This window comes from Schistocerca gregaria, chromosome 3 (genome assembly GCF_023897955.1).
Source record: "Schistocerca gregaria isolate iqSchGreg1 chromosome 3, iqSchGreg1.2, whole genome shotgun sequence".
Taxonomy (NCBI): domain Eukaryota; kingdom Metazoa; phylum Arthropoda; class Insecta; order Orthoptera; family Acrididae; genus Schistocerca; species Schistocerca gregaria.
The window spans coordinates 281,228,596-281,254,173 of record NC_064922.1 but is presented as its reverse complement, the minus strand read 5'-3'; the positions used below and the strand labels follow the sequence as shown (position 1 = coordinate 281,254,173).

The 25,578-nt window shown below is 35.2% G+C and overlaps 1 protein-coding gene across 1 annotated transcript in view; it reads right to left on the bottom strand.

Moving 5' to 3' along the window:
* LOC126354274 (disintegrin and metalloproteinase domain-containing protein 22-like) overlaps positions 1–25,578 on the bottom strand; it is a 901,625-nt gene that overhangs the window by 97,867 nt on the left and 778,180 nt on the right. Inside the window, exon 20 of the mRNA XM_050003815.1 lies at positions 262–420. Coding sequence (XP_049859772.1) covers positions 262–420 — 159 coding nt within the window. The remainder of the gene's footprint in view (positions 1–261; positions 421–25,578) is intronic.

The following is a 25,578-nucleotide window of genomic DNA, read 5'->3' as shown; positions in this document are numbered from 1 at the left end:
CCCCTTGCCCTTTCCTTATACCTCTTCCATCAGATCACTTCTTTCTTTTTCTTATATCCCTTCCCTTCTTTCTTTTTCTAATACTTCCCAAATTGAAAATTGTGGTTTCAAGGAAATGAATTCCATTCCACATCAAATTCTCTGAATATAGTTTCTTTATACCTTTCATCACAATTAATTTTTTTGAATTGTTCTGGATCTTGTACATAATGTGTACTATTTAAACAACATAATATTGAATTTATATACTGTGTCTCTTACCTGTAGGAAGGCATGTTGCCAAATTTTAAAATCTTGTTTACATTTTCCATGGCAGCTGCTTCTTCTGGTGTTCTGTTAGCTGCACTTTTGCCAGCATATTTTTTCACCATAGGCTTTTTCACGTATGGTGGATCATATTTCGGCATTGTGCTCTTCCTTCTGGGAGTAAAATGAACACAAAAGAAAAAAAGAAAGAAAGAAAAATAAAGAAATAAAGAAAAGGGAGAGGGGAAAACAGTTTTTTCTACATCAGTCCACATTGTTCTTGAAAAAGCATAATAGTCTTAATACTAAACTATAGTAAAACACTCTATCAGAATATTTTTGTTTAGTTTTTAAAACTAATAACAATATACAAAACTGAGATATCATGTGCATATTTAATTTAAAGTATGACAGCCATATTATGTGTTAAAAACACACTGCTCTGCAAAACTTAAGGATGAGCTCATTAAAATAACATACTATAGACTTGGTGGAAATGAATGAAAGTGCAGGAGCATGTTGCCTGAGGTCTCCCTAGTCAAGTACAGAAAGGTGGATGTCACATGCTGAGAAGTCAGCATGACTATTGAGTCAAATGGGGCTGGCCCAACAACATGTGGCAGTTGAAGGATTGGGAAAAAGACACATGTGTCAATCAGCAAGCAGTTACACTACACTGTGTTGGTGTTCTTTCATTACATCATAGTCCAGAGACAACTTTCAGATGACTTCACATGGGAAAGAATCATCAGGAAACTAGAATAAGAAAGAAGTGTGACTAGTGTAGCCCAGAAGTTTGGTGTTACAGCACTGTTGAACATGCATGGAGAGTTTTCTGAACCACAGGCGCTGCTGCCCGAGGGAGAGGAGGTGGCTGACCACACTTGCTACAGCACCAGATGAGCATTACATTGTGCAACAGGCTACATATGATCCACATCAAACAGTGGGTGCAACCACATTTGACAGGAATGCAAGGCATGAAATCTCATACTCCACAGTGGGACTCTTGTCTGCGTGGGAGTGGTCTCTTTACCCAATGAGCAACATGTTGCCTGCCGTTAACACCTGCACATTGGAGGCACCGTTTCCATTGGTGCCAAGGTTACAGGTCACTGGATCGACGAGGAGTTATGTCACGTGTGCTTCTCAGATGAAAGCAGATTCCATCTGAGTAGTTATTCTGAACATACACCTAATTGGTAAGAGATGAGAACACTAGCAGCCAGGAATGTTGTTGAATATGATTGTTTTGGTGGTCCAAATGATATTTCATGGTTCGGTACAACATTGCATGTGCATACTGACCTCCAAATCTTTGAACACGGTGCACCCACTGGTCAATGATATCAATACTGTACTTCTTTCCCATGTGTATCTTTTAAGGGAGGCCTTTACTCATGTGCAGGGGACCACTACAAATGACTGTGACCTCAGTATAATTATTTACTTTGAATGAAAGTATCATTTCTGTTCATCTAATTGTGTATTTCTTTCAGTTACCTTCTGTACTATAATGTAGCAGTTCTTTCTTTGTGTGGTCCAAGTTTCACTAAGCTATGTTACTTGGCAGTTAAACATTGTGCAAAAGTTACTTTCAGCCTTAAGTTTTGCAAACCAATGTAGCTTAGGAATAAGTGGATCTCCTAATTAAGAAGGAACAATAAACATAAATAAAAAAAAGTTTGGTCTTACTACAAATTAAGGAGGTTTTTCAATGGAAAAAAAAGAAAAGGAAACAAAAAAGAGCTGTGATTTAGGTTGATACCAGGAGTAAGTTAGGGGATGGAAAGAAAACAACAGGATACTGTTCATGTAAGTAACTGCTGAACCAAATGATGAACATTAAAATAATGAAGTATTACTGAAATTGGTGGATCAGTAGGTGAAATAAAAATTAACACACCTTTTTAACTCAAGATAATTTCTTTTGTTTTACTATCATACTAAATTAAATTAAATTTAAACATTTAAAGAGATCTGCTCAGAACAGAGTAGCCACATACATTGGAACAATATATCTGGAGTGACTGCAATTAGCAGCAAAAACTGCAGCACCCATAAGAAGCAAAAATGACCTGTGTGCCAATTTGCAAAAAAACAGTATATGCTGGAAATGTGATGTTATATGTGCTAATAGGATGCAAAAAATATTTGAAGTGCACATTCTAACTATTAGCAGAAACAAATCTAATTATTTTTGGGATTTTTTTGTAATTGGAATTATTATTTTTTAAAAAGTATTAAAATGAAATAACTTTATCTATTTCAAAACTCTGAAATAGTGTTTTCTTTGTGCAGTGTGGTCACTGTGCATGTTATAGCATAGGCCATTTCAAACTGACTTAACTGAAACATTTATCACAGAATCTGTCTGTCAATTAAAGTTTCTCCAGTAGTGATCAGTATATTTCTGCATCATAAGTGCCAATAAAGGACATCCAAATCAGATACTGATAAATATTTATAGCCCAGTGATTCACACACAGTTTTGATGTGCAGTAGTAATCAGTTTCCTTGCCTATGTATTACACATTCTCCTGCCATTTCAGTTTCCACCCTCCTCTGCTGCTATAGCTTTCGTTTACTTGTAAATATACTGTCAGCTGTTAACAATTATCTTTCACATTGAAAATTCAACTGGAAGTCTTCATACTTATTTCTTTGATCAATTTAATTTTATCTGACAAATCAGAAGTACAATCACAGAAATGTAGTTTTAACATGTCTATGCTTTCTTCTTTGTAGAATACCTTGGCATGGCTGTCAACTTTTGGTCTGGATCTGTTTCAGAGAGAATATTTTCACTACCATAACACATTGTGATCCAAAGCTAATTAATCATTTTAATATGATCAGAACAAGGGTCTAAGTAGGTAAAGTAGTTCAGGACAAATAGTTTACAAACAAAGACGATTTTTCATTATTACATGAATTGCATGTTGCTTTTCACACTCTGGAAAATCCAGGCTGGAATAACAGCAATACAGAAAGGATAGACTGCTGTTCAGCAAATAGAGCAGTAGATGAGTTTCAGACTGGCGCAATGAAAGAGACTGCTGAAATAAGTAAGCTTTCATACAAATTCCATCTTCGAAAGAAGTAAACACATACACACTGTGCACTGAGCACCCAGTGCTCAGAGAGCAGCCATGTGTGTGTTTTCTGCTTTGGAAGAAGGATGCTACCTGGAAGCTTATATATTAGCAGTCGTTTTCACTGTACCTGCCTGTGACTAGGTGCCTTCTCTATGAGATGAGTAGCTTGCAGCTTCTCAGTATACTACTTCAAAACTGGAGAGGGAATATGAACAAAAGCACATTTTTATCTCTTGCTAATTGTCAGCATTTAATTTACCTTGGTCTTACTTCCTACTTCTGTCTTACCTAAACTGTGCCTTATCAAGTATCTTCAAAAGTTTTAATTTCTTCCTTTTTTCTGATTCCTTTACTCACTGTGGGGTGTGTGTTCTAGTTTCAAATTACTAAATTCTTTCAAATAATTCAAAATATCGATGGACAAAACATTATTATAAGGCATTGTAAAGCTAATAGCAACTTTCGGTATCTGTATACAGTTTGAATGAGTGGTACCAATTGGCATCTGCAGTGCATCTACAGAAATATGTTCAGAGTGTCAGTGGGACAAACACAGCACCCTACTTATCTTCTTTGCTGTATGTATGACATGGATCACAAGTTTTATGAGATGCAGTGGCAAAAGGAGGTTATTGCCTCTGAACACACAGAAAGTTACCATTTGAAGAAAGTGATTCTTTCCAAAGGTATTTTGTCACATATCATCTTAGAGGTAGACAAGCAGTGGAGGAGTATGAAATATTTCATGAAATTAATGTGGTTTTTGCCAAACCACTCCCAAATGAGTACACTGGAGGTAGTTGCTTTGAAAATATTTGGAGTAGAATTCTATGCAAGAAAAGTAGAGTTTCCCACAAGAAACTTGCTCACTTCTGACCAGAAAGTTGACCGAAGTGGATTCTAGAAAACTAGAAATGTATGAACTGGTCAGATAAATCATATTTCGTAGTAGTACTAGTAGTAGCAGTATGTGAATTACGTACAATGTAATACAGTATTTATCATCACTGCCAGACAAGTATCTGGAAGGACTGTATGCAAGGAATGGAATAAGTCAGTGAAGGCTCAGTTGTGGAGAAATTTTAATTAAGTGTAAATGGGTTCATTGATTGATACCCTGAATGGCTATGTCTACCTACCAGACAGCCAGCAGCTTAATAAGGAACACAACATAATCACCTCCATCTTCCAAGATGACCATTGTACTAAACTGTCAGTATACAGAATGAACCATGAACCATGGACCTTGCCATTGGTGGGGAGGCTTGCGTGCCTCAGCGATACAGATAGCCGTACCGTAGGTGCAACCACAATGGAGGGATATCTGTTGAGAGGCCAGACAAATGTGTGGTTCCTGAAGAGGGGCAGCAGCCTTTTCAGTAGTTGCAGGGGCAACAGTCTGGATGATTGACTGATCTGGCTTTGTAATACTAACCGAAACGGCCTTGCTGTGCTGGTAATGCGAACGGCTGAAAGCAAGGGGAAACTACGGCCGTAATTTTTCCCGAGGGCATTCAGCTTTACTGTATGATTAAATGATGATGGCGTCCTCTTGGGTAAAATATTCCGGAGGTAAAATAGTCCCCCATTCGGATCTCCAGGTGGAGACTACTCAAGAGGACGCCGTTATCAGGAGAAAGAAAACTGGTGTTCTATGGATCAGAGTGTGGGATGTCAGATCCCTTAATCGGGCAGGTAGGTTAGAAAATTTAAAAGGGAAATGGATAGGTTTATGTTAGATATAGTGGGAATTAGTGAAGTTCGGTGGCAGGAGGAACAAGACTTTTGGTCAGGTGAATACAGGGTTATAAATACAAAATCAAATAGAGGTAATGCAGGGGTAGGTTTAATAATGAATAAAAAACTAGGCGTGCGGATAAGCTACTACAAACAGCATAGTGAACGCATTATTGTGGCCAAGATAGACACGAAGCCCACACCTACTACAGTAGTACAAGTTTATATGCCAACTAGCTCTGCAGATGACGAAGAAATTGATGAAATGTATGATGAGATAAAAGAAATTATTCAGATAGTGAAGGGAGATGAAAATTTAATAGTCATGGGTGACTGGAATTCGGTAGTAGGAAAAGAGAGAGAAGGAAACATATTAGGTGAATACAGAATGGTGGGAAGAAATGAAAGAGGAAGCCCCCTGGTAGAATTTTGCACAGAGCACAACTTAATCATAGCTAACACTTGGTTCAAGAATCATAAAAGAAGATTGTATACATGGAAGAAGCCTGGAGATACTGACAGGTTTCAGATAGATTATATAATGGTAAGACAGAGATTTAGGAACCAGGTTTTAAATTGTAAGACATTTCCAGGGGCAGATGTGGACTCTGACCACAATCTATTGGTTATGAATTGTAGATTAAAACTGAAGAAACTGCAAAAATGTGGGAATTTAAGGAGAGGGGACCTGGATAAACTGACTAAACCAGAGGTTGTACAGAGTTCCAGGGAGAGCATAAGGGGGCAACTGACAGTAATGGGGGATAGAAATACAGTAGAAGAAGAATGGGTAGCTTTGAGGAATGAAGTAGTGAAGGCAGCAGAGGATCAAGTAGGTAAAAAGACGAGGGCTACTAGAAATCCTTGGGTAACAGAAGAAATATTGAACTTAATTGACGAAAGGAGAAAATACAAAAATGCACTAAATGACGCAGGCAAGAAGGAATACAAACGTCTCAAAAATGTGATCGACAGGAAGTGCAAAATGGCTAAGCAGGGATGGCTAGAGGACAAATGTAAGAATGTAGAGGCTTATCTAAATAGGGGTAAGATAGATGCTGTCTATAGGAAAATTAAAGAGATCTTTGGAGAAAAGAGAACCACTTGTATGAATATCAAGACTTAGATGGAAACCCAGTTCTAAGCAATGAAGGGAAAGCAGAAAGGTGGAAGGAATATATAGAGGGTCTACACAAGGACAATGTACTTGAGGACAATATTGTGGAAATGGTGGAGGATGTAGATGAAGATGAAAAGGTAGATATGATACTGCGTGAAGAGTTTAACAGAGCACTGAAAGACATAAGTCAAAACAAGGCCCCGGGAGTAGACAACATTCCATTAGAACTACTGACAGCCTTGGGAGAGCGAGTCCTGACAAAACTCTACCATCTGGTGAGCAAGATGTATAAAACAGGCGAAATACCCTCAGACTTCAAGAAGAATAAAATAATTCCAATCCCAAAGGAAGCAGGTGTTGACAGATGTGAAAATTACCCAAGTATCAGTTTAATAAGTCACAGCTGCAAAATACAAACGCGAATTCTTGACAGACGAATGGAAAAACTAGTAGAAGCTGACATCGGGGGAGATCAGTTTGGATTCCGTAGAAATATTGGAACACGTGGGGCAATACTGACCCTATGACTCACCTTAGAAAATAGATTAAGGAAAGGCAAACCTACGTTTCTAGCATTTGTAGACTTAGAGAAAGCTTTTGGCAATGTTGACTGGAATACTCTCTTTCAAATTCTGAAGGTGGCAGGGGTAAAATACAGGGAGTGAAAGGCTATTTATAATTTGTACAGAAACCAGGTGGCAGTTATAAGAGTTGAGGGACACAAAAGGGAAGCAGTGGTTAGGAAGGGAGTGAGATAGTGAGAAAGGGTTGTAGCCTCTCCCTGATGTTATTCAATCTGTATATTGAGCAAGGAGTGAAGGAAACAAAAAAAATTTGGAGTAGGTATTAAAATCCATGGAGAAGAAATAAAAACTTTGAGGTTCATTGATGACATTGTAATTCTGTCAGAGACAGCAAAGGACTTGGTAGAGCAGTTGAATATAATGGATAGTGTCTTGAAAGGAGTATATATGATGAACATCAACAAAAGAAAAACAAGGATAATGGAATGTAGTCAAATTAAGTCAGGTGATGCTAAGGGAATTAGATTAGGAAATAAGACACTTAAGGAAGTAAAGGAGTTGGTTTTAAATTTTAGCATTTACATTAAACTGACCTCTTCTTTCTCTCAATTTTATCTCTCTCTCTTGACTCTCATGTTGTCCTTTCTACCTTTAATTTTATCATCTTTTCATTGTTCTTCATGAGAGAATTTATTTTTCTAAAAGCTGCAAATGCTCACTCTTTTGCTCTTTACTATTTCCATCAGCCTTCTGCCAGTTCTTTGCATTACATCAGTTTGTAAGTACACTTTGCTGCATTTACAGTAATTCTGAGTTTATCGCTGTTTTCCAGGTGATGTTTTGTTTTATTTTATTTCACGATTTTACATTTATTGCATCATTTTTCATATTCTCTATTGCTTTCGTAATTTAAATAAATTATTAGCCACTCTATTCACCCAAGATTTATTCTTCCATAGCTTTGTTTTTCATATCCCCTATTATGTTACATTTTCTTCCTGGATTGTATTTTGATATCTAATAAATAGCATCACAAGAAAGGTATCATAATGTTTTTTAAGAAATAGTTTTTTCTATGGTAACTGTAGCTTAGTACTGGAAGAGTACTAAAGGAATATATTCCTACAAACCACACAACTTCTGATATGTAATATTGTTATGAAGAAGCATAGGTTCACACAGAACCAATGATTTTGGTTATTACTTATTTCATGAAACATTATCTAGAGCTTTATGAAGTGTTGCCAGTAGTGCCACATGAAGATCTGGAGACAGATTTACACATCATTTCTCCTTGGGGACAGGACAACAGTCAATGAATTGATTAATTTAACCAAAGTATTCATATGTGTAATCAAACTTTTTGTCTGCCAGTGCTCACAGATCTTGTCTCTAAACAGATTATGTGAAGTGTGACAGTTGTATCAGCGTAAGGTAGACTTTTTTTTTATTTTTCTTGTCTCTCTTTCATTCTATGAAATACAACTATAAAAATGCATATTGATTTAAAAATAAGTTTCTGTTCTTAATAATCAGTCCACCTGGAGGAAACTAATCATACAGCTCTGTCATCAGTAATGAAAAAAGGATTGCTGTTTCCTACCCCTGTTTTATACCAACTATGTAATAATAAAATAAATAACATCCATACCAATTGGCTTTGCCAGTCTTATTTTCCCTTACTTCAGATGTGAACAGAATATGTAGCAGGGTAATTTACTGATTCCATCTAGTCACTATCTGCCCCACACAGTAAGCTCTACAGTGTGCAGTGACAGAAGCAGTTTGAGTTTATGAGAACATATTTGCTTCTGCCAGTGTCAAAACAACTCAGATATTTGTTTTGGATGATTTACAACAACAAAAAGAAATGCCAGTAAAAAAGAATTATTAAAAAGTGAGATAATGAACATCTATTGGTAAGTAATGTATGTGGCTACTCTAATTTAAAACATTTCAAGTTTTACACCAGCATTTTTATGAATTTACATAGGTGATATTTCTAGCATATCAGTAAGTGCACACTTCATGCAGAAATACCCCAAAGTGCTGTACAAAAGTATCTACATATTAAATTTAATTCCATAGTTTTTGAAAGTAAATACACACACAATTCAAATGCATACTCACAACACAGGAAAGACACATTCAAGTTACACTACTTACACAAGTAAAGCACATCCATTCCTTCATTCTCTTGCACAGCAACATATCAAAAAACAAGTAAGCTTATAAATGCACATCACAATTACCCTGTCCTTGAGGGACTTCATGGAGAAATCAAAACATTTATGCTTAATTACTTTGGCATTTATATTGCAAATATAAATACAAAAATTGTGTGCATTTGGGTATTAAAAATGCTTGCAACTTAAATTTTATGACAGTTATAGAATTCAAGAAATGAAGTGACAAAGCCTGCATTGTTATTAATATACTGATATTGAAGTGTACTTGTAAGAGACAGACCTATCCAGATTGGTATACATATTTGATATGAACCTTGAAACCATGGAGGGACCAATATTTCTTGGTCTCACCACTTGTATCATAAAGTTTAATTTATTCAGATACTTTTCATACAGAAAATTTGGAATGATTATTTTTCATTATGTTCACCCATCACTTAATTTAGTTTTCATACAGTGTTTTTTTATTTTTTTTAAATACTTTATCTGTTCATTAACAAGGATCTTGTTTTTGGCTCTACAGCACTTCCTATTGCCTGACAATCAGAATCTGCTTTGCCCACCAATTACTGAATAATAAAATAAAAACAAACATTTTTGCCTGCATACTTCTACTCTAAAGAACACACTGACTTTATCATTTTCTTGGAGACCTAATGCTTGCCCATTCTCTTGATTACACACAGGATTTCAACTCTCTCTCTCTCTCTCTCTCTCTCTTTCTGTGTGTGTGTGTGTGTGTGTGTGTGTGTGTGTGTGTGTGTGTGTGTGTGTATGTGTGTGTGTGTGTGTGTGTGTGTGTGTGTAATAAATCTTGTCTTAAAATGAGGAATTATTGTTAAAAGAATATTGTTAGCAGATGTAGTACACGATAATACTTACACTAAAGCTTTTTTATACTCACAAATTCATTCATTGTGATAGTACAAAATGATGAATTATAAATATTTTTCTCTCCTTAAGCATTATTAACACACAAGAATGAAAGTAGATAGAAATATGGAATATGACTTGAATTTCACAACTTTTCAGCTGATTATAGCCTTGATTAAATGTTTTGGGAACTTTCTTTTCACAATAAATACATTTTCCTCACCTCTTTATCATTTATAGACTGTCACACAGTACCTATGTCTGTTCCTTGTGGCGGAATTTAAGTCCCACTTGCCTAATACCTGCAGTTTATTTGGAATCAGCTTACTCATCTTAAAATATATTCAAGCTTTGTTAGTGTCCATAGTCACATAATCTGCTACTTGACTTTTTTTTAGCAAAGTGCTGTGTTTTTATTTTCTTTCTCTTGGATGTGTACAGAAGATGTAGTAAGCAAATGGCCCAGTATTCATATATAAAAATTACGCTTTGTGCATTGAATATTTGATATTTTTCAAATATTTAAAATGAGCATCATATTACATATAGAACCAGTGAAAAATATTTGAACGCTAGTGAATGTTGCAGAATTGATAGATGTTTTCAAAAAACATGAGAAAACCTATGAAACTAACAAGAAGTAAGGCGAAAAGCAGACAAAACTATCAGAAATCTACAGGGAAACTGTGAGAAGGAGAAGGAAAGCTTAAATCAAGTAGACTAGGATTTCTGAAAGAGCAATTTGTGAGACTTTCTCAGAACATTCATGACTAACTTACATAAGTATGACTCCCCAAAACACAACTTTAAGAACAAGGGAGGTAAAGTAGTATATGGTGACATGGAAGACAGTTGGATATTGACCAAGTACTTTGAGAAGATCCTAAACTGTACAGCACAGCCTGAGACATTTAACTATAATCAGAAAGGATCAAATTCAGACTCAGAACCAATAACTGTAGAAGAGTTTAGGAACATAATGGATATCTTGAAAAACAATAAAGTTCCAGGGAAAGATGGGATTATTGCAGAACTTTTGAAGTGCACTAACAAGAAAGTGATAATCGAACTGCGTAGAGAAAGTTGCAATCAAACAACACAAGTTACTAACACGATTTGTAAGAAAAGCAGCTTCCGGAATTGACAACGTTTGCTCTAGTACACTGGGAATTCCTCTAGGAATCATAGAGGACTATCATTAATGCCAATCACTAAGAAGATATCTTCAAAAGCTTTGCCAAACTAAATCTACAAACAGTTGAGTACCAAGGAGGCTACAGGATAGGTACATCCTGAACAAATCTTGAAACTGGATCTGGTAATTATGTATCACAAAAAGAGAAGCAAGAGTTTCATGTCCGTATGCATGAACTTCAAGATAGCCCAACAGATAGACCAACACCTCTCAGAATTTTGGAAGAGGTAAATTTGGATTGAATTGATTAAACAGACCTTAATCAAAATGGCAAGGTCAAGTTTAGAGAAATGATTTATGAATTATTCAACATCAAAATTAGAGAGAGGAAGACTGTCTCTCCCTCTTGCTTTTAACTGAATCACTGATAAGGTGGGGAGGGGCTGGCTCCAAGAAATGAAAAGACTGGGTGGAATAGGATTTGGATGCAAGAGAAAAGAAATTGCAGACAATCTTGTGATATTATTAGAATCATTAATAGAGGTGACTAAAACTACTCATTTCCAGAGACAAGAGAGTTCAACAGATTTACAAATTTCTATTGAGAAGACATAGTTTATAATGAATATCAAGACAATTCCAAAATGAAGGACACAGGAAGAGGGGAAAATTCAGAAGTTAGACACATTTAAATACTTAGGAGAATGGATAGAAATGGGTCCGATGGAAAAGGTGCACAAATAAACAACATGAATTTGGAATTAAAAATACTAGGAACATCTATGTTAAGAACAATCTTTCAATCAGTGCAAAATTAAGGTATTATCACTGCCAGATGGTAATCTGACCTAAAGCCTTACACGCAGCAGAAAGTCTGAACATTGTAAGGACAGGATTACTTAGCAGGATAAAACTTATGGAGCAAAGATTTTTCAGGAGGATACTGAGACTTCAAAGAACAGGAGACTTTCTATACAGAAGACATGCAACAAAAAGAACATGGACCAAAGAGTGAAGAAGATTGTGAGTATGACAAAGATTATTGTACAAGGGTAAATACCAGAAGAAAATAACCTTATCCAGATTCATGTGGTCTTTGGTGGGTGTGACAGAAGATTTACAAAAACTATCTAATGCTAAACCTTGAATGTATTATTACTAGGTATGTTTCTGTATGTCTCACTAATGGGAACATATTTTTTAAAGGTAAATTGGGTTACATCTTACTTTACAGTCATGAGAGTTACTGGTAATTATGAAATGAAAGCTACTCTCACAGTATATGATATTGTTCTGGAACTTGCAGTAATTGTACTTTTCCATCCACAATTCTTAATATGTCAAGCCATAGTGGGATCATCTTAAATGCCACTGTGTACCATCATCTAGGTTTCTTCATTGTGTTCACACTTGTGTTTCTGCTTCAAAAATGAATATGCACTCAGATGGAATTCAGATGCACTCCTGTTATCTGATTAGTCACTGACATATCTGATCCATTTCTATTTTAGACACTGAACATCAATAAAGGGTTTATTACAACTTCAAATTGTTGGTTTACAATGTTACAATGTGTCCTCCTACATTTCTGTTCTCACTTTTAGTGTACTTTTTATTTACATATAGGGTTTCAAACAATGTACCACATGAGATAGGAAATCAGAGAATATTTGATAAATTTCTGCTGTAGATCAACTGACAAATCGCTTATTACTTTACTCCCTAGGATTCGCTTAACTGTTTATTAATTTTCACATGATGAATATCACTAAGCTGTAATATCTGTGTCAGGTAGAATAACTGTTTTACATATGTGACATATAATGTAGATGCACTTATAAAAGACTATAATGAATAACTATAGATGTAATGTTTGTACCACAGCCACTTCATTTTTGAATAATGCATGTTTGTTTAATCTGTACCTCTTTCCAATAAAAGTAATGGCAATTTACTGGATTATGTTAATATGTTACTGTCCTACTCATTTCCTTTGACACTTTTTTGACAGACATTCCTAAATAAACCAACCTGAGGTTCAGTGTTTGCTCTGAAGTACTTCTGCAGGGTATCACACATTTTTTAAAAAATTCTGAATTCCTAAACTATGACATACTGGTTAGTTTTCTCTGGTTATGTTAATAATTATCTTGGCTTTCTTTGTCCTTACACATTTTAAATGTAAAATTCAAACTAAAAAATGCTACAAAAGGAAACACTTAACACATATATGAGAATTTCAAATGATTTTTTTTTTTTCCATAATGGAGAAAATCCTAGTACACAGTTCACAGTTGTGTGAAAATTAATACTCAAAGGAAAACAGAATACACATACTTCAAGTTCCCTGTGGCAGCAAATATGCATAACAAATAAATAAACAAGAAAGAATAGCAAAAGGATGACATTAAAACTTATCTCTGTTAATCTTCCAGCAATACTGCATTACAGTATTAAACTCTTGTCTCACTACTAGAGGATATCAGATAAAACAGGAACAAGAACATCAAAATGAGAAAAAACATGGGTGAGTAACTTAACAACAGTTTCATGTGTTACTCAACTTACAAGTGAATTACAGACAGCACAGAAGGAAACCATTCTGAGCAGGTGACAGAGGTTTGAGAGTTGTGTGCAACAGTGAAGTTGAGGAGTATGCCACTGGTAATGTAATGTTAATAATGTAACACAGATTCAAAAATAAAATTCAAGCTGGATAGAGTCAAATCATCACAAAATTCTTTACTGTGGGCAGATTATAACCACAAATTCGCAGAATGATGGTAAATGTTTACAACAAATCTCCACTTATCGATGCGACTCTCATGTTTCCACTTCTGCAATACGACAAGCAACAAGACAACATGAGCCACATTTCTGCCTCAGTTGCAGTCATTGGCTATCTTGTGAAGAAAACACTATAATGGCTCATCATTATTTAAAGATCAGGAAGCTGCAAAAGGAAAGGAAGTATTGGGTGAACCTGTCAAATGCTGTAAATATCACATATACTTTAGCTGTGGTCTCTCATGAGCTCTCTCAGCATGAACACAAATTCTATGGATTCTAATAAAACAGTCCAGCCATTTTCCACTTTTTGGATCAACTGGTATCAGGTACTCTCACAAAGCAGGACACAAATTTTTGAGAAGCTATTCATCAGAATACAATATGTTGGTGAAAGTGTATGAATAATGTTAAAAATACCACCATGAAACATTTATTTTTTGTAAGACCACCTAGTATGGTACTTTAATGTATATTTACTGGTTACAAATTAACAAAATTAGGAGCATTTCTAGAGCTGCTGGATTTAACAATGTAGTATGTATTCAGCTTGAAGAACAATCAGAAGAAATGTTACTGGATTTGTAATGAATTCAGTTACGATTATGGTGTACCAGTGGGTGGTGAACTCTATGTAGGTGGAACAATGGGTCTGAAGAAATGGATGAAGCTCATGATGATAAGGAAAACTCTGACATGCGCTTAGTTTCCTTCAGCTGCACATGCAGAAGTAACATAAATTTAGCTTTCACATCTCTTCTACTTCTGTCACAAAGCTGGTGGAAATCAGGGAGTAGAGACTGAACAAAATCTAATCAGCACCATCAGTTGATGACTCCTGGTGTCTTTTAATTTCATTACATTTTTCATTACCAGTTTCAGCTTGTATTGGCAGCATATGAGAAAGAGAAACATGAGGCAGCTCCACACTCTGCACAGCAGACCACAGCAGACGGCAATAGCCTTGAGTGTGGAACATAGCTGCCAACCTCATCACAGACAACCTCCAATATATTTCATGTATTTTCTTGAGAAAAGAAGCACAGGTCTATTCCACCAATAAAAACAATTTCTGTATGTTAGTTATATTTTCTATGTAACATGAGCTAAAATGCACCAAACATAAACTGGCCAGTGAGTACATTCTTCAGTTAAAAGTTTTCACATAACACCTGGTGCTTTACTTATTTGGGATGTATCATAATAACTATGGGCAATAGCAAATAGAAAACCAGTTTAGTGTCAAGCTGTGATGAGGGCCTATAAAATGAGGGAAAAAAATCAAATGAGAATGACTGCAAAGTGGAAAACACATACACACAAAAAACCATGATAAAGTAAAAGCTTTACTGAGAAACTATTCAAAATTTGTATTGTATGACACAGTTGCATGGAGCAACCAGCAGTCCCTGTTGCATCGAGTGACATGTCATGATGTCTTATCAGTGCTGTACCAGTGTAGATCAGTTTCAACAACTTTTCTATGCTTTCCTATGAGCTCCACCAATGTGGGCTGGTTCTGAATTGTATTGCAAGTCATTTGCATAACGTTTTGTATTGCCTCAGCAAGAAACCGCACTTTACTCTGTATGATAAATGTCCCGAAATTTCAATCACAAATGAAAATTTCAAGAAAATACACACTGTTGTTTAGATCACTGCACAATTAAAGTATGAATTGGTGGACATAGTAAGCACAACAGAAGAAAACCTGCAAAACATTTTAAATGAAGAGTTAAAAGCAGAAAAATTTTATGACAGATGGAGGCTATATTTTTTGAGTGTATCCACACGAAAATAAATTTCTCTGCAGTGTCTGACTATTTAAAAAGAATCCTAAACTAAAAAACTAGTAATATTCATTTCTTGTTGGAAAGGTTGTGGCCAGCATTATTGATGTTCACATCAGTTACCTGGAAAATGATGAAACCTTAACTTGGAGACCAACTGGATGAAAAAAATACATGAAAAGAGACCAGCCTGGTTAAACCTGAATCTAGACAATACACCAGCTCACAAAGTGCTTTAGAAATGGAAAAACTGAAGAATTTGAAGTACAATATTATTGCATTTGGGAAACCTCTCTGACTTCCACTTATTTCCACATCTAAAGAAATTTGTAGTTACAAAATGTTTTGAGTGTAAAGAAGAGTTTATAAAGTCACAGAAGTGTGTTTTGCAGACTTTCCAGAATCAGACTTTGGGGATGGAATCCAACCACAGGAAAAATAATATAAGAAGTATGTTGACCTAAAAGGCATCTGTAAAACAATAAATATATTATTGATCTAAAAAGTGCAGGATTTCTCTGCCATGAGGAATATATTCATTAAAAATAAGGTTTAAAAATGTATAAATCACAACATAATACTATACAATTCGAATGAATTTCATAGTATCACAGCAAAGTACATCATTACAGACAGTGAACAGCATGATCAGTAATGATGAAAGAAGACATCTCAACATTAGAAGCATACTTAAAGAGCAGCAAATTATAAAAAGTACCTCATTTCAAACAGATTGAAACTCCAAGTTCACAAATTATAGCAAGTGATTGATGAGAACAAATACTAATGACAAACTTCAACAGCGCCCACATGGATAAAATTTGTTTAACTACTGACTAGGGACTACACTCAGGTGCACACCTTTTCATACAGAACTTTAATGTCTGACAATTGCCTTGCAAGCCAGAAACAAGTTTACAAGATGAATAAACAATGAAAAACATCCATAGTTTGTTTATTTATTGACAGGTTTGAAATTTTATTCTACCAAACAATGTTTGGAGAATCCAGCAACATGAAAAACCTAGACACCTTTTGAACAATACTGATGAGAAAAGGAACATGAGTAGAATTTAGCATTAAACTAAGGCAATTAGAAGTGAAATAATGATGCTAGCTTTTCTGTAGCACATACATCTGTTAGGCTGTGGATTATGTGAATGTAACTTCTATTTGCTACAAGCACTTGGTCCCCATAGTGATGAACATAATTTATAAATGCTTGTATGTGGGGGCAGATGCTACTACCATTCCAACAATCAAAAAGTATGACATAAGGAAACATGACATCTGTAAGACTTGTTATAATACAATGAATATAACTGCAAAGATGATGCAAGAAAAGGCAAAGTCTGTTACAGTAAATAACCTAGTTCATCTTTAGCAAAATACTGGGAAGGGCACAAGGATGTATTGTTGAACAGATATTGAACTGCTTGTGAAAAAGAATTGTATTAAAAGGGAAAAATTAGATCTTGATCCAAAGTCAGTCACAGGCTTTCCATGTGTCGTAATGATTCACAGGAAGCACATTCCTTCAAAGATTTAAATGGTCAAGTAAGAAGAGTATGTGCATCAACTCATTGTCACATTGGTGGGTGAAGTTATAAAAAGATCTTATTAGAGCAGAAGTGATGAAATGCTGGAAATATTGGTTTTGAGGCACAATAAATGAAAATGACAAAAGAAACTAGCCACTTGTAAGATTCCTTTAAAACTAAATCCAGTCTACCAAATGTCAATTCAACTATTTTATATTTTACTTTTGGGAGGGAGGGGGGACTAAACATATCCATGACTCACTGAAGTAAACAATAATTGCAACACAAATCTAATGGAAAATTTTGGTGGGTTGATATAAAAAATATTTTCAGACTTTTATGTAGAGTAAAAACAATGAAAAACCCCTCAAAAATAACTCCTGAACCCTTATTTATTTTATTATAAGTCTGTACTCATAAAGCCTTGTTTCAGACTACTACAAAATCTGCAAAAACCACCTGAAAATTACCTAAGAGAAAACTAATTACATATTGGCATTTCACTGATAGTTAAATGAGCAAAGCCAGAGATTAACTGTCAAGCAATTTCTTGTGTTTTCAAAAATACAATTCTCAGGAAGCTATGAGTCAAATAAATAACATAACTACTTTGTAGTTGTTGACATATTGAACATTAGCATGTTTAATGATTTTGGGCTTCATTGTGTTTATTTTACTACTCATTCACATGATCATTACTATGTATTCGAAGTAAATACTGCAAAGAGATGTGAAAAATCCTCTGGTTGGCTGTATAGACATACACACTCAACCTAATTCATATATATATATATATATATATATATATATATATATATATATATATATATATATATATATATATATATATATATAACAAACAAAATTCTTTCAAGAAAATATGGAAAAATTACCCTTATTTCTGGATGTATTTTCAACATTAAGATTATAGTAGCTGAAGGCAGATGAGAACTTATGAATGAAAGTGGATAATATTTACAACACTTCTAGTTTCATGAACACTGTGACAGTTGCAATCAAGTGTTGAAATAGTGTGTACACTGGAAGTTAATAATGTAAATGCAAGAGCAGAAAAATGCATCATGAGGTATGTCTGAAAAAGGAAAATCTTCTACATTTTTGTTTATCAGGGGTAAAGGGCACCTAAGGTACATGTATTGTCTAAAACTAGGCTGAAGGAAGTATATTTAGGCCAACACACACAAACATAAGCTTTTAGGATACTATATGTAACTAACAGATAATACTGAAGCAGTGTGGTATTATTGAGTTAACATCTGGAAACAAGCTTTCACAATAATGAACATGCACAGTAACAAGATCCAGAATTCTAAGGAACATTAAACACCAATTTGACATGTAGTGTAAGAAACACACTTAAGTAGAAAAATGAAGAATAACTATGAAAACAGGTGTGCTAATGATAGCATTCAAGGGATATGTAATTGTTTTTACAATGAAATCTGATTTTGATGTAAGGTACATGACCAATATTTCAGTATAACTTTTTTCTCTCTGAGCATTTAATTAGTACTTCAAAATAACCAATCTGAGTAAAATTTATCAGACTTCATTGTAATTACTATCACACTTTATACAGTGCAAAAGAACTAATGTGATCTATTATCTTAGTGCACATACAGAGGAAACAGCTATAACTTCACTACACAGTGTGTCATAAAAGATCAGAATAGTGAGGGAAAATTTTTAAATACTTCTCAAATCTTTAAATAGCAACCATCTCATATTATTTTGTATGTACAATATGTGGAGTCTATTCTGATCCAAAATGTTTATTTTTACAGCTAAGGGCGATGTGTAGAAAGGTTTTTGATGTCAACTATGTTTTCTCCACTGTCATACGTAAGTATCATATTGCCAATTCTTTATGCATATAGCTCTGGGTGGGACAATTCAAGCAATCATTACTCAATAGTGCTTTATAGTCGTAGAGAAATAATGGTCAATACAGAATGAAGTGCCTGTGATCATTCTCAAATTTGATTAGGAATCACATCTAACATATTTTTGTGCAGTATACAAGACTTTTAATGTGCATCTTTCACACAGTGCCTTTATGATACAGTGTATGCAAATCTGCATAAATTTTGTTGAATTTTTGAATAACAGAAGAAAACAATATTTTTATAGAGATTCCACCTGTCTTCAGGTTTTAAGATCTGATGCTTAACAATATAAATTCAGTGGTCATTATTACTTTACTATTATTATTGCACTGAGACAGTAAATAGGTACATTGTCTACTCCAGTTTATGAGCCATTTATACAAAAACTGCCTCAGTTTAGGATCTCTCTGAACATCACACACTCAAGTTGAAAAAAGTAACTTCTGTCAAAGTATATGAATATTACAAAATTTTTTCCCTGTACTGAATGCTCCTTCTAGTGGGTCAATGAGATTGGATGCTCATGAAGGAAGCAGATTATATTGCTGTTTGTATGGCTAATGATAATCATAACTTGATTAAACAAAAGTCTTCATTAAATAAGATGAAGAGGAAATTACATTCTTTCGTTTCAAATGGAATGTTCTATAGTCAGTGATATACTTTGGAGGAATTTCAGGAAACATATGCTGCTTTCTTTGTAGGATCTTAGCGATAGTGCTTCACCATTGCCTTCCTCCAACCTGTGAATAGTTTGTCAAATGCTTTCATATCTAGACATGACCAATGAGTGCATACAGAGTGTGTGATCACAATTGTGTTGTTTTAGGTCATAGGTGGATATGATATGAAGTGAAGATTGGAACCCTATCCTACAACATGTACCTTTCCTCTTGACAAGTAAAGATGGAGAAACTGAAAGCTATGTTCCATGCAGTGGATACATCACTCTTAACACCATTAGATACCCTTACTCCATAATCATTGTGGAAGAGTTTGGAACATAGTCGAAAATGTTGTATAATATAGTGATATCTACATCTGACTAATCATAAATGATCAAATTCTGTGAATGTTTCACATTATATATCTCCATGTTTGAATGCTACTATGTCACTGTCATCTGTGAACCTCACACTAGTCAGGTTTTTAAATGAAGTATTTATGAATTATGAAAGTATAGATCCAGATAGTAACTGCAATTTACTAATCTCAGCTAGACTGGTCAGTTTTAAATGAAATATTTCCAAATTACGAATGTATGGATTTGTCAAGTAATTGGTGACCAACATTTTAACTGAGAGTGATTACCATTTGTAAATTGATCTAACCAATCACTAAATAAAGAAATAAAATATAAGAATCCATTATTTTATAACAATGATCAGTAAGTGTGATTTGCACTTGAAGCATATGCAGTCAAGGGAACGTGGAATGGTGTAACCTTCTGATGATGAGCCAATAAGGCTTGAAAACAGTGTAATGATATTTGGAAGTTCAGTGAAATGCCTAACTTTATTATGTACTATAAACATTAAGAAAAGTTTGCTCTTAATAACACTTTCCTTGTACCTTGGAACATATTCATAGTTGATGAGTAACTGAAAACCTCAGCTGCCGACAAGTGTTGTTGATATACCTCAATGTGGACAGCTGAAAATGTGTGCCCTGACTGGGACTCGAACCCAGGATCTCCTTCTTACATGGCAGATGCTCTATCCATCTGAGCCACCGAGGACACAGATGAATAGTGCGACTGCAGGGACTTATCCCTTGCACACGCTTCCCGTGAGACTCACATTCCCAACTGTCCACAATTCTACATATGTATTGTACCTTATAGGGATAAATCCCTGCAGTCACGCTATTCATCTGTGTCCTTGGTGGCTCAGATGGATAGAGCGTCTGTCATGTAAGCAGGAGATCCCGGGTTCGAGTCCTGGTCGGGGCACACATTTTCAGCTGTCCACATCGAGGTATATCAACAACACCTGTCGGCAGCTGAGGTTTTCAGTTAGTCATCATCTATTCTAGGGAAAAGCTGCACGGTCATCAACAGTAACTGTTCTTTCGAGAACAAGTTACTATCTTCGTATATATTCATAGTTTGCTTTGATACACTGATGTCATTTAATATGGATATAACAGTGCATAACAAGTGAGCACAGTACCAAGCTCTGTCCCGTGTAATAAGCACAAAGAAATTATAAACTTTGCATATCTCTGAGTTATACCTATCTGATGATGAAGAAGTGACTAAGAGTTCCTCTGAGAACAATCAAAGCAGCATTCACAGGTGGTACTACTACCCACACATGTGATAGAACGTCCATAATGACAATCTGTCCCCTTGGTCTATCGACTAGAGCAGCTAACCATAATGAAAGGAAAGCAGATGTCCTTCTTGATAAAAACAAGTAACTGAAATTAAGGTTTAAAGCCACTCATTGGTGTCATTCCTGGGAATCTTTCCAATGTGTCCCCTGATAAGCTGATCTCAAGAAGGATCCATTTGATTCTGTGAAACCACAAGAGAAGCTACTTGAAAATCATGGTATTACAGAGTATTTGTCAGTTATAATGTCCCAGGACACAATATGCCTATATATAGTGTACTTTTACAAACCCGCAAGGCAGAGGTCTGTGAAAACCCACATGATAAATGCTTAACACCAAAAAATTCACCCTGCACATTTCAGGTGCTTAACATTTAGAATGGATAAGAAAGGATTTCATTTCAAACTAGTATATATTTTAAATTTATGATCATTTTTATAGCAATTCTCTTCTCTCTCATTAAAACAATAACATTCTAACAAAAGAATTGCGGCACCATACAACTCTCTGCTTATTGTATTGAAGGCGGATATGATATGCATCCTTCTTCATCACTAAATGTTTCAGTGGAATCTCATTTCTGAAAATTTACTGAATTTTTTATTCATAAGATGTTAATATTTTGTTCAATTTTTGTCTACTCAGAATGTTGTTTTGGGTCAACAGAGCAACACACTTAGAAGATATTTTTTCCATACACAACAGACTGCACCACATGTACACTGTGTTCTGTGTTATCAGAAAGGTACTGTTTTCTGTGTGGCTGCTGTCAAACCCCGGATAGGACACAGGTAAGAAGTCTGTATTGTGCAAAACATCTTCAGTTGTTGTAATGGTTCATTACATAGTTTAATTATTTATTAAATGTGATATGATGCCTCTGGGAAACTGCAATCAAGGAAGAGAAATTTGTTTTGATCCCACAACAATTCTTTTGATTATTGGTTTTGACTCTTACACAGAGTCATCTTCAGTTCAAAAGCATATGCGCAAAATGCAGTTTATTCTAAAGCTTGGTATTAAATGACATACATCTGTTCCAATTCTCTTGTTTATAAATGCTATACACCTGTTATATAGTATCAATCTTTAGAATCAACTGCATTTTGCACTCACCTTTTCGATACGAAGGTTACCCTGTGTGAGAGTTGAAATTGGTAATCATTAAAACTGCTGTATGATCACAATGGGCTGTTATTGCATAACATAAAGTCAGTTTAATATTTTCTTTGTGTACAAATCACTGCTGGGCTAACATATTCTGTATCTACATGTATTATAAATTATAGAGTCCCACCATGTTTTTTTGTCTGAATGCGAAGCTTAACCTCAGGAACTACTATAGGAATTTTGATACAGTTTTCACTAATATATAGACTGACTCAGGGGAAGGTTTGCTTATATAATTTATAATTGTAATAATGATGATTGTGTAGTATATATATTGTTATTTGTTTTATATTAAATTGATGTTTGGAATGACACCTCATGGCAATGATGGGAGATGTGAACTGGTCAGCTACAGAGGAGGTGGTGTCTGGTAGGAAAAGCAGTAAAGCAAACAGCTGTCAGAACTCCAAAGAGCAGCAAAGCTTGACCAGAATCTTTATATCTATATGTATTATAAATTATATAATTTATAAATATTTTGTGCAAATTGGCTTAACTGTGATGAATAAAATTCTCTCACCACATTTTTCTGTGTGTATGTGAAGGATAAGCTCAGGAGCTACTGAAGGGATTTTGCTACTTTTTTGCTAATGAAGAGATTGATTATGAGGAAGGTTTGTGTATTTATCACCATTGCACCAGACATGTCATCCCCATACACAGGATCTCTCTCCTAAGAATCATCAAGTGCATTTTCTCTGATGTTTCAGCAGATAGTTGCAATTTTGTTTTTGCATTGTGTAGCTGGAGTCAGGGCAATCAAATAGTGCTCCTTGCATCTTTCATGTGATGACAAGTGTCAACAGAAAGTGTCAGTTAGTTTCCTGTTACAAACAAACTGATTTTTACAGGAGAATTTTGTGTGTCCATTCACCAGAGAAGTACAAGAATAGTCAGTCCAATATTTGTTTCAATGATATGTATTATCAGGGATAGTAGAACATGAAGAATAGCCAGTACTCCACCAGTGACAACAATGCCCTGGTCCACACACACACACATACACACACACACATACACACACACACACACACACACACACGGTGAATCACCTAAAACTTGCAACGCAAGTTGCTGTCACTGCTGAGATGCATGTTGGCTCCTGTGCAATCGCACAAGGAAGTGCAAGTGTCAGGCAAGTGACCTATACACTCTGCATCAATATAGGTTCTATCCCTGTCACATCTCTCTCAATCAAAAGCTGCATGGAAACAACTATGAGAAACATGTTAACTTCTTTACATGGCCATTAAGACAGGATACTCCAGATGTGTCATGTATCTTATTTTGTGATGAAGTCACATTTACCAATAATGGCCACGTAAACTGCTGAAACACGACCTATTGGTTGCTGACAATTGCTGTTGGCTTCTTCAAGTGGAACATCAGCATCCATGAACTGTGAAAGTGTGGTGTGGGATAATGAACCATCAACTCATAGGCCTTTTTTTCGTAGACGGAACAGTGAATGTGCACAAGTATTGCACCCTCTAAACCAATCATCTTTCATGGAATCTAGAAGTTCCTCTATAGCCTAGGAAGAACCTGGGATACCAACATGATGGCTGTCCAGCCCATAGTGCACAAAGTACTGAAGCATGTCTTCACAAATTGTTTCCAAATTTTTGGTTTGGGTACAGAGGATCTGTAGCTTGGCATGCCCGTTCCCCTGATTTGACACATGTAGACTAGTTACTGTGGGGAAAGCTGAAAGATGCTGTCTACAGTGACATACCAACTACACCCAATGATATGCAATGACATATTACTGCACCCTGCTCAGACATCTCCACTGAAATGCTAACATGTATGTAGCAGTATTTCATTGCAGTGGTCATTCTGAATGCAGTCTGTGTGTCATTTGTCATCAGAATCCACATAACTAGAATATGCACTTGTGTTCTTCTTTAGTATGTGCCACCATAGATATTGTACAATTGTTGGAGTGGGAACTTCTCACAATACGATATCTCATAAATGACTCACACTAGCCTCCTGGAACAAGCACTACTGACATTCTAGTTTACCCTACATCTACTTTTTTAGTGTCCTTAGGTATTGTTGCATTTAAAAAAGTGTATGTTTACACAAAAAACACACTTTATAAGTATTATTACAGTCCCTTTACTGGCTAATAACAGGAGCCCCTGTGTACTGATTCATTCTGTGAAAACTGCACATCACAGCACTTTCCAGTTCCACAATATCTGCAATGCAAGTTTCAGGTGATTTACTCTGTATAATGATTGGTTACATGAACTGTGTATTTGATTGGGAGTCATAACAGACAGAGCATCATGACTCTGTAAGTTGTTTGTTATACCACTTCACAGAAACAGCACCGCAAACTCCAGGCAACGGATCTGTCAGGCTTTTTTGAACAGCAATCACATATTGAAACAAATGTCATCTGGCATCCAAAGTTTTAGCAGTGACAGAATTTTATACAGGAAAGTGGTAAATAGTTGATGAAAATATACTTTAGGCCAGTAAGTTACATAATTTAAAGTATATTACAGTCTTCACAAAAACATTTATTATTCACCAAGTTTCCATTAGTTCTGAGGATGACAGTATATTTTGATATTCCTTTTACACCTTTTGGGATGTCCAACACACACATATTCAGTTAATAATTGGGACAAGGTGTTTGAATTTGTAATTACACTTAATATGTGCAATTTGTGGTAAATTTATTATGTAGAACAGCATAAATATGATCTGTTTTTCACATTGGTTGTGTTTCAGTTTGTAAAGTTAATTATCAATATGGATACCAAAAGTAATTTATGGTTTTATTAAAAGATCATCATAAAGCTCTTCCTGTACCTATCGTGAAGAAATGAAACATACCTGTTAACTTCAAAAATACAATACTGTGTGTGTGTGTGTGTGTGTGTGTGTGTGTGTTTGTGTGTGTGTGTGTACAGAGTATTACATCTGTGTCAATAATGACAAAATAATTGCTATGCATGTTTTTATACATGTGGTCTGTTGTATGTTTTCAACATTTAGAGAAACACCTCAGTTGAGTTTCGATTCCTAATTAATTATTAATGTATACTTGAATTTTATAATGCTATGAGTTAAGAGCATGAAAAATATGTACATTCCATTTAATGCG